At 35.8% G+C, this 11239-nt stretch overlaps 1 protein-coding gene across 1 annotated transcript; it reads right to left on the bottom strand.

Annotated features, from left to right (window-relative positions):
• Positions 1 to 580: 580 nt before the first annotated feature.
• Positions 581 to 10960, bottom strand: LOC129285953 (uncharacterized). Its single transcript, XM_054921950.1, is given in 15 exon segments — positions 581 to 2051; positions 2731 to 2808; positions 2999 to 3297; positions 3300 to 3610; positions 3684 to 3769; positions 4523 to 4645; positions 5242 to 5376; positions 5445 to 5534; positions 5885 to 6070; positions 6169 to 6270; positions 7006 to 7119; positions 7255 to 7398; positions 7515 to 7580; positions 8062 to 8223; positions 10504 to 10960. Coding segments are annotated over 15 exon segments (3198 nt in total). The 5' UTR covers positions 10765 to 10960; the 3' UTR covers positions 581 to 1010.
• Between the last annotated feature and the right edge of the window lie 279 nt (positions 10961 to 11239).

Genomic DNA, 11239 nt, shown 5'->3' on the forward strand with positions numbered 1-11239 from the left:
AAATCAATGTTCCAATCTCAATCAAAATAAAATCAAGGCTAAAATTCACTTTTAATCTTTAACTCTACACAGTTTTGTTTGTGTTTTAATTTTATATAATCACTAACATCATAGTCTCATCCACAAAATTCTTACATTAAACATTTTAATATTAACATTCTCAAATTTTAACATATTACATTTAATTTTTTAAAATAACAATAATCGACACAAAAAATAATCATTTAAAACTATATTAAAATGAAGATTAAAAAGACATTTATAACATTAAAAGACTAAACTAAATTTTTTTGTAAAATTATATAGCTAAAAACACACTTTAACCTAAAATCAAACATAATGAACCAACAAATTTGGATCCAGCATAAAAACACTTCCAGTTAAACAAGATCAAAAGCACGCAACTTGTCATAGGGGAAGATCAACTCTGATTCTATAACACTGGATATCATTTAGTTAAATTTAAATCAAAAAATAATAAAGAAAAAAAAAACAGCAGTTTTTTCTAACATCATCACAACTGATATACAGCAGTTGCAGTAATATAAAGATGTACAGTCATACAGGTTACACAAAAGAATCAGTAAACAGGCTTCTGGTTGGGGGCACAATTGACAGTCATAACGAGTATTTAACACCTTATCTCCAAACCACTACAAATATACAATACACACTTCACGTAAATACAGCCTACTTAAGCACTAAGCACTCCACAAGATGAAAACATCAGACCATTAAAAAAAATTTTCCATGGCCAATAGTACGATTCAATGGAAGCAAACCCAATTTAACAAACCCAGAATGGATGAGCACTCAAACATAACTATATTGACACAGCATTCCTAGTCCTAAATCTCAACTATACCATCGAAAGAAATTTATATAGGCCTATACCAATGTCAGCTACCGGAGATGGTTATATGCATCACAACCCTACACAAGACCTAAATGTTAAGACTTGTTTCTTGGGGTTAGAAATCTTCAGTTGTACAAGGCCTTCACAAATGCTACTACGACTTTTGAAGAACACATTTCTCATAAAGGGCAAGAATATCTTTCTTGGTGGGATTCTTCAACTGAAGTAATTGATCACCATAGTTGAGCTTTGTCAACTCTTGCTTAAGCTTCAGGACTGTGAATTTCTTGTAATCATCTTCATTTGTTTGCTGACTGTGATTGTTGTCATCGCCCTCAAAGACGGAACCACCATCTTCTGGATGTGTGTACCTGATAGGGCTGGAAGTGCTCTTCGATCTCTTACTTCCCCTCATAATTCTTGGGCTCACATCCATGTCTTGAACAGATTCTACACCAATTTCACCATCCGCACGCAAGCGCTTACCATGGGAAGTAGTTTTGAGCTTACTGTCTAATGCCGTTTCGTTGAGTCTATACTTGGTCAACTCTTGATGGAGAGAATCAATCTTTGCTTGTGCAGACTGTAGCTGGAGAGAGAGCCCCTCTGCCCTGTTACTTGCTTCCGCATGTGCTGTGCGCTCAGTTTCCAGAAGATTTTGAAGAATCTGAACATTACTCTTCCTCTCTGCATCGTTTGAATCCAAAAGTGAATCTATTTGCTTCTCTCTTTGTTCCACCCTTTCTTCTAGCTCTGCGACTCTAGAAAGTGCATCCTTCTCCGACTCCCTTATTCTCTGCAACTCAGCTTCCAAAACTTCCTTCTGCCTTCCTAAATTTTCAATCTTCCTTTCAGCCCTCTCAATTTGCGACAGTCTCTCCATAGCCAGCCTCTGCATCTCACTTTTCTCTTTCTGAGCCATTCCTGCTTCAGCCCGTGCTTTGTCGGCCACTTCAACAGCCCTTGCAGCTTCTTTTTCAGCATTTCTACACCTTTCTTGGACCTCTGCAAATCTTGCAAACTCAGATTCGTACTTTTGCTCCAGATGAATCCTCTCCTGCTGAAATACCATTGCATCCTTCTCATATCTTTGGGCCCTAGAATTTGCGGTTTCCAGCTTCTCAGTCAATTCTTTTAATTCAGACCTCACTGATGATATTTCAGCATCATAACTCCTTATCTTTGACTCAGCAGCCTGCACAAACAGCCAGCCAGATACGCAATTCAATCTCCAAAGGCACAAAGATGGCCCATCTGAACAAATCATATTAGAAATCTCTATGCAAAGGCTTGAAGCACCAAAACAATGCCTGTTTCATTTAAAGAAAGCACCTATAATTTCCGGTTAAAGCCTTGATAAAGTACACTAAAAGAATTCAAACTCTTAATACCCAAACCAGTCCCCAAGGTAATTGAACAATGGCCCAACAAAGCAAATTACTGAACTTTTTGGGTTTCATTTGTTTTCATTTGTAATAAGTTAGAACATCAGTGAGCTTCAAGCTGAGTAGGATAACTAAGGATTCATATACGCCAGTAAAAATTACTTCTAGTGCAACCCAGAGCGAGATATTAATGATCTAAGGAAGTCTTATAGTTTAAGAAAGTAATGCAACCATAGTACAAGTAATTTGAGCAGTCTTAATAAAGTTCAGAGGTCATTATGTACATCACCATTGACAACTTGTACATGTTTTCATGCCTTATCTCCCTGTTATCTTTGTTCATATCACCTCAGGAAACATAAAACTTAAAGTTACAGAGAACCCCCCTAGTGCTCTGGCATACTTAAGAATGCTCTGGCATACTCAAGAAACTAAGTGCAAGAAGAAATCGACAGATTTTCTTTGAACAACTTAATCTTAGAATCTCACCTTCAGATCTACCTTCAAAGTTGCCAAACACTGCTCAGCATACTCAATTTTGGCACGCTTCTCCTTTATTTCTTCCTCCTGCATAGTCAGTGAAGGCAGAACAAATCATATATTGGAAACAGCATTTGGCATTGCATGCAGAATATGGACAACTGATAAGCAGAAACCAGGGATCCTAACTTTAACGTAGCAATCTCCATATGCCAGCAATACAAGGCAAATAAATGTTTGCAAAAGAAATGTAAAGGAATAAAAGAGGAGAGCTCACTTTTTCAGCCAAAATGCTGGCGAATTCTTCTCTTAGAGCATCTTCCCTCAACTGTGTTTGCTTGTTTGTGCGTTCCTGAACAGTTGCTGCCTTCGCCAAAGCAGCTTTTGCTTCTCTAACAGCAATATCATACTTCCGTTTCCACTCCTCAGCCTCCTCTTGGGCAGACTGTGCTTGTTCCCTTGCTGCTTCCAACCTTGCCTGCGCAGCTTTGCTTTGGGATTTGAGGGCTGCTACTTCAGAACTAGCTTGATCTACCTCAGCTTTCTGCCTTGACATGGCTTGTTCATATTCCTTTTCCAATCCATGGCTTCTTGCTTGGTAGAGTCCAAGGTTTTTGATAAGCTAGAATATCTCTCTTCTAATGAGCGACGATTTGCCTGCAGATCAGTAATGCGATTCATATATTCATCAGAAAGCTTCTTCTTATCATTGATGGCATCTTCATAGCGATTGATGTATTCGGACTTTTGACTCTCACAGGCTTCCAACCGCTTCTTGAGCAAGGCCATGTTATCTTCAATCATCCTGTATCTTGTCTGAAGAGTACTCATCTCTGATCCAACTTTATCAATCAGTTTCTTGACAAGGTCCAGAATCGGGCCCTCAAAACTGGTGTCAACAACATGTAAATTAGAAAGAGTCGGATGAAATAAAACATGGCATAAAAAATAGCTCCACAAACCTTTGTTGTAAAAAGACAGCAAGTTTTTGCCACTTCCCTGGACCTTGCACTGATGTTTCATATTCAGAAAGAAGAGCATCAAGAACCTGCATCCCACATTCAATATCAAATGCAGCTGTTTGTTCAACAAGGCAGCCTTTTGATGCAAAAGGGAGGACCATAAAATATGCATGAATAAGTTCTCTTTCAATCAATATTTAAAAAACCAGACCATACCACAGCCAATTCAACAAGTTGAACCAGGAACCGACCTAGTGATCAGTCCAATAATGGGGTTAAAACCAGGAACCAGTTCAAAAAAGTCCTGAACCAGTTGAACCGGGCAGAATATCAATGAAATGAGAACCGGTTTGAACCAGTCAGACTTTAAACTTTTTATGTTGAACCAGTTTAAATCATGTTTATAAGCTATACTTATGCATAAATATACATTTTGAGCAATGAAAAAGAAACCAGTGGAGGATGTGCAAGAAATATGCATCTATAGTATAAAATTATAAATCTTAAAATAATTATATAAATATTACATCTAAAAATTATTTTCTTTTTATTGTTTAAACTGTAATAGATTTATTAATTTTCTCAAATTATAATAATATTTTTGCTAAATCGAAGAAAAGGCAAGCTCTCACCTTGCCTTCCAATTTTTCTATACTGATAATATTTTTGTAAATTAATATTTTATAAAATATTACCTCTAAAGTCATATTTAACATATAGCATCAAAAATATATTAAATTAATTATAATTGATCCAACCATTATCCCTTGAACCACTGGCTTGTCCAGTTCAATGAACAGTTTGATTTTTAAAAGAACGTTTTTAATCTCAACAATTACCTTCACAACATTATCTATGCTTGCCTCTGAAGCATGACAAGCTGCCCTGAGCCTCTTTTCCATACTCTGTATGGCATTTGAGCATCGAATATCAGCCTCCATGAATGCATTCCTTTTATAATCCTGGTTAAAAGGCAATTGATCAGTTCTACAATATACACCATAACATGAGTTCTAAATTGTGCTGGTTAATAATACAAAGTTAAAAGAAAGTCACCAAAAAGATCCTTACCATAAATGGGCGCTACTTTACTCTTGTCGATAAATACACAGTTAAAACCAAAAAGAATACTGAACATAAACATAACCGAATAGAACATATTGAACCAGTAGGTAAAACGAAAAAATATAAACCTGAAACTACCAAAAACTTGAGGGCCAGAGTGAGTAAACTAAAAGCAGAACATTGTACATAGCTGAAAGAAAAATAGATTCACTATGTAATCAGGAAAATCCCACTTGGAACATGAGACCATATCAGCCCTCTAGAAATTTTAGAAAAATACTGTAATATGTTTGATATTCAAATTGTGCATAAACAGAAACTCAGCCACTAGATGTTTTGAAATAGCAACTATTCAAATATGAGACAGATACAATATGTGCATGCAATAATTAACATTCTGGTTGCAGACTAGAAGAAACCCCTTAGTATAAGGTTTAAAATAACCATTGAGCCAATAATGAGCCACAAACAGCTAATTTTAAATATCCAATACCTCGTAAGCTTTTTTAAAGAATTTATGCAGAAGACCCTCGTACTTCTTCCTTGCAGAACCAATCCCTACAGCACTCTCATTAAAGGCATCCATTGACTTCTGAACTGCTTCTTCATGTGCTTCTCTCAAAGCAACCTGCAGTCATTATAATTAGAAAAGGAAAGGATACAAACAATCCACATTCATGAATATGGATTACTCACTTCCTCAGGTGGCTTTGAACGATCAAAAGAAGACATATAAATTTCAGTAGCAGAATCATATGCCCTATGACACTCAGCTTCTTCAACACTCTGCATAAACCAGCAATTAATGACTAGCAGACAAAAACGACAAAGAATGTCAAATCTAATAAATGTTTCAACACTATGTAACACTAAGCCATGTTTATATAGGGTCATATAACCAGGATAATGTTAAGTTTCTCATTCCATTGATAGATTGATTATACTTGGTATGAAACAAAAATGATTGTAGTAAATATTTCACCACTAAAAATTCATGTGAACCTCCACCAAGTTTTGTACGTTTGAAAGGATGAGAAATAAATTACTAATGCACAGTACTCAAAATGAAAGCAAAAGCTTAATTGAAATGAGAAGACATGTAAATTAACAATTTTATCTAGAAGTATACTTCTAACCTGCCAAGAGGAAGAAATAGTAGGCACAGCACCCTGATTTATAGCATCCAGATAAGATTGAGTAATGCCAACCAGCACAGGACCTGTCATCATGGTTGCCCCAACTTGTTTTGCCCTTGTTTTTTCAAAAACAAATTTCATCAATGCATCAAGACCAGATCGGAATTCAGGCCTTAATTTGTTCAACTGCATATTGAAGATAAAATTTTAGCATATAATTAGGCATTATATTATAAAACCAAAGGAAAAAAAATAACTTGCAAAAAAACTGGCAGGTTACTAACCGATATTTGATCAAGTCGCTGCAAATCACTTTCATTATTCAATGGTCGCACCAGGGTGAAGCATTCCCTTTCTGGGAATAAAGCGCGAATAGAATCCCGAATCTTGTGATTGATATTAACAGATAATTAGCAATAATAAATAAAACAAAGCACACTTCCCAACATTCTTTAAGAGCTTTAGAAAACAATCACTATAAACACTTAGCTAATAATATATACCAAGACTCAAATGGTCAAACCTAAATTAAACTCCTTAGTAAAACAAAAAATCGTGAAATCCCTATAATGACACACAATTCACAAAAAAAAATACAAATAAAATTCAGACTATTTTCCTCCTCCATGATGCATTAGTTCAGTTAAAAAAAATATCATCTAAATGTCAAAGCGATTATAAGGGGGGAAAGATAAAGAATTTGACACCACATCATGGCACCATAATAAAGGTGACTAGACAGGGCAGGGTCATGTCCATCTGGACCAGATGTGCCTCTACTAAGAGTACCACAACTTGTCCAAAAAAAAAAAATTAAAGAAAAAAAAAACAGAAACAGAAACAGAAACAGAATATTTAAAAGAAAAAAGACTACATCAAGGGCCAACAATCTGGCTAAGCAGCGCTAATTTATTAGATGTCAATATCAACCCAAGAAAAAGCAAGCTTCCAGCTGGTGCCCCACAATGGGTCAGAATCCATCTTAACTCCCTCCATCCAGAGAGAGATAGAGATTCTAAAGTTATATATCCAGCTCAATATCTTGTTCAACACTTGAACCCAGAAATATTTGTGATATAGCTTCATGCAACCAGAAAACTAGGAAAAAAGCTGAAAAATACCTCATTTTTAGAAGCTATATCTTTTCCACTCCCTTGGACAGGCCTCAAAGCAAGTTCCAGATAGTCACGAGGAGTTATTTTTCTGTTATCTTCACTTAAGTCCAAATAGAAATCCTGCAAGCAAGAAAGCACAAAAAGAAATAAAATAGTTAAACTATTCTACAAAACCAATACCATCAAACTTCAAAACTTCATATTTTCAGCTTATCTGACAGCAAACACTAACAAAAAAGACTTCAAGAATCTCACCCTAAGGAGCCAAACAAAAATTGGGGAAAACTGCCCAAGTTCAGATGCAGAAGTCCTTCCTCCAGATGCTCTAACACGAATGTGCTTTGTCATTTGAGTGACAAGAGAAAGACGATCCAGGGCAGCTTCATCAATACCACCCATCTGAGCAACAGAAACATTTCAGCATGAAATATAGAAGTGAACAGAAATGGGAGCAAAATCCTACATCAAGCAATAGACCAAGAAACTGAACATCTAGTATCAAAACTGGTTCAAACCTGGTTATAAATGAACATGCTAGACAAAAGCACAGCTAATGAAAATATCTGGGTGCTGTATGTTCCCTGTATAATACCAAAGGGGCAAAAAGTTTGCACAAGTCAAATAAGAATAATTAGAAAGAGATGACACTTTGTAAACAAGAAACCAAATATAACAGTATTACCACAACAGCGAGCATCAAATTTTAGACTGTATCAAATTAAAAAACCAAAATGATACTCCCTCCGTTTCTATATATAAGAGGAAAAAAACTGTATCACACAGTTTAAAAAAGTCAGTCAACTATAATGATGTTTGAAAATAAAAAAATTGGACTAAAATGATATGTGTTGATCAACATAAGCATACATTAATAATTTCTCGTTAATGTAAATTATGAAGGGTGATTTAGGAAATGTGCAATAAATGCTTATTGAAATGGGTGATTTTGCTTATAAAAAAATACAAGTAAAAATGATAGTTTCTCTAACAATAAAAAACGGAGGGAGTATACAACAGTGCAAAAAAGCACATATCTATCACTTGGAACACTAAAAATCTGACCGTTTGATCATAGGCATCTATTCCTTCACTGTCTAATAGCAGGAGGTTGTACTCTGTTCCATCAAGTGCAGTTCTCTTCAAAGGTGCACTCCATAACCAGAGACCTTTGGTACATGGCCGATGTGTTGATGCTACTTGGAATCCACTACTCTTCCCTAAAAGCTGCAAATATAAATATGCAAGGCATGAAGTTCAAATACAATAACATGGCCTCATTTTCTTATGTCAAGACCGGTGCAGTCAAAGACACCCACCTCACCACCTAAGGTGCTAAGATGAGGCGTCAAAGACCCTTCCTAAGCATGACTTACTAATTAGTAGATGAAGAGTCATGAAAACTACAAATGAAATTCAATAGCATCTGATTGCCCATTAGATAAGGCCTACTTACAAATATCAGAGAGGAACTGAGATTGAAACCAAATGAGGAAAAAAAGACTAAACATAAGCTCCACAAAATCTTAAATAATCTATTATAAAACAATAATAACAACAACAAAAACTCATTATTCAACATTAACCAAGTCCAAAACTAATTATTCCCCAATTAACTAAGAGAAATGTCATCACTATCACCAAAATTTTTATCCGTCACCTGGTACACTTTAAGTTGAAGGCAGAATGAATCCAAACTCCAAATTAGCAACTCTAGGAACCACATGCATAAAATATGGCCAGATACTAGAGATGGTTAGCCAAAGAAGTGAAACCAATCACTTTCTAGATGGAAAATTTTCCTTCATGGCTACCCAACAGAAGAGGGCTGAAAATGATATTTGGAATTCAGGTCCATCAAATCATTTACAAACCATGCAAACCAACAGAAAAATGGTTGTTTTGAATCATTGATACGCACAATTTGCAATTCCTAGCACAACTTACACAATTAAAGTTACTGTTCTACCAATTCCAGCCATGAAACAATTCGCCCATGAATCAAAAATGTTTTCCATCAAATCACGAAAAACTGGGTGCTATGAATTGCTACCAAGAGATTTCTTTAGCCATGAATGATAGTGATTCATCTAACTTAAATATATGGGGAATAACCTTCAAAAAAGAATGTAAAGGCAAAATAAAATCCTAAAAATCGTCTACAATGAAATTATAAAAGGAAATTTACAAGCTATTGAAGCAACCAAGTTAATGACAATCAAATTCTTTATTAGATAGTGTATAAGTCGATAAATCAATAATACTTTGCTATGTATACTTTTTTTCTGATTACTTTTCCCTATGAACCAAGTTACCAAGGAAAAGAAACATAAATTGATCTAACAGAACCATTTCATTGTTAAAAGTATCCATATAGTCTTCCAAAGACTGCATGTCTACACCTAAAGCATAGAAAAACTTAAATATGGGATTTAATCTAATAATAAGCCATCAGCATGAACCAAGGAGTTTCAACGAGTGAGTTTTCAGTTTGAGGCTTCCTTCCCAATCAAGCTTGTTCCTCTCCTCTTCTAGATCCAGAATACTTTTTCTCCAGAGAGAAAACACTCAAATATGAGTATATGACTACTATGTTTCATATTCACAAACTATACAAGGATGTGTGCATTTGCGTGTGTGTGTGCATTTGCATGCGGGTGCACCCTTCTTTACATCTTACACTACAGAATCCCAAAGAGAGTAATATTGCAGTCCCTTACACCTACGCCATCAAAACAATCAACCATTCTCCTGGAGAAACTACTTGATCAGGTCCATCAGGATTTTAAATTTTAGCTACAAGCAAAAAACACAATTTGGCATTCCCACCACCCCTGACATAAAATTTCTTGCGCACAAAAGATGTCTTTAATAAATAAGCTAAGAAATTGTACATGAATTATGAAGAAGAACACCTACACCAGACAAAACTTCAAATCACAAATTTACCAACACTTAAAACATATGACCTATCTACCTTACTAGCTACAGCATATGCTCTCAACCTATCATATTCACTTCTCTTCAGTTACATTTTAATTCACTGTCTTTTAAAACATATCCAGTCAAGTAGAGTTAGATGGCACAAAAAAAGGTTCCAAGAGTGCCTTTCTCTTTCAAACCATTACATGCTACAGATGAGCCCCAAAATTCTGCATCTAATAGTCAGAGATAAACTATTTATTCACACTTCTCAAGGTAATTGTCGCACATAAATAAGAAAAAATTCCTACTAGCCCCAAATCTCAAATATAATGTCTAGTGTGGTATTAGTTAGGCAAGAATGGTTTCCGAACCATTCAACAACAATTTAGTCAAGTAAAAGTGATCTCAAGCAGAAACACAACAGCAATCTCCAGATATCCAATATTCAATCCTTCAACTCAATGAAAAAACCCTTCAAAACCCTAATCAAACCGCGCCTGCAAAAATGAACCCTAAACTTCCACTTCCACCAAAAAAATTAAAACCCTCGCTAAAATTCCATTTCGTGGGCCGAAAAATTACCTGATTTAAGATAAAGCTTTTGCCTTGGCGAGCCCGTCCGCAAACAGACACCACGCCAATAGGCTCTTTCACAAGCTGAAGAGTTGCGACGGCTTCCGGATCCATCCGAAACTTTCCCTTCTCGTCACAATAGACCAACCGTATTGGCCTCGCCGGGCCAGTCACTGGGGGCACAGATGGTGACGACGAGGACGTCGCCGCCGGGAATGTTGATGAAGCATCGGCGAAATTGTCTTTTCCCTTGTTAAATAATGAGAACATGTCTAGTCGGTTTCGTTTCTCGCAGTTTTTTTTTCCCCACTTTGTTTATCTGTTCTGCTTCTCCTTTGGATTCGAAGTTACAGAGGAGCCTGCTTGCCTTTCTTTAGGAAGTTTTAGTGTTACTTTATCATCAGACCTACAGTCGCCGTGAGAAGAGAGAGAGACGAATTGGTTCAAATTTGGGGAAGAAGGAACATAGAGGGGTTTGGCGGTCAAAAAGAAGTGATTGTTTCTCTCTATATACGAGTGGGCCCGTCGAGTGAACTGGGTGTAACGAAGAAGGGGCAAGGGTGTAACAAAATATAATAAATAATAAATAATAATCAACGCATTTTTACCTTCTAACTAGTCACTTGAATATTCGGTGTTCTAAATTTTGTAATTTTCTCTTTAAATATTTAAAAATAATGTACTAAACATTCTAACATTAAAAAACTTAACTTTAATTATTATTAGTTAACTTGAAAATTCAGAA

Source organism: Prosopis cineraria, unplaced genomic scaffold (genome assembly GCF_029017545.1).
Source record: "Prosopis cineraria cultivar Desert tree isolate PC_DT_omini unplaced genomic scaffold, ASM2901754v1 PC11, whole genome shotgun sequence".
NCBI lineage: Eukaryota > Viridiplantae > Streptophyta > Magnoliopsida > Fabales > Fabaceae > Prosopis > Prosopis cineraria.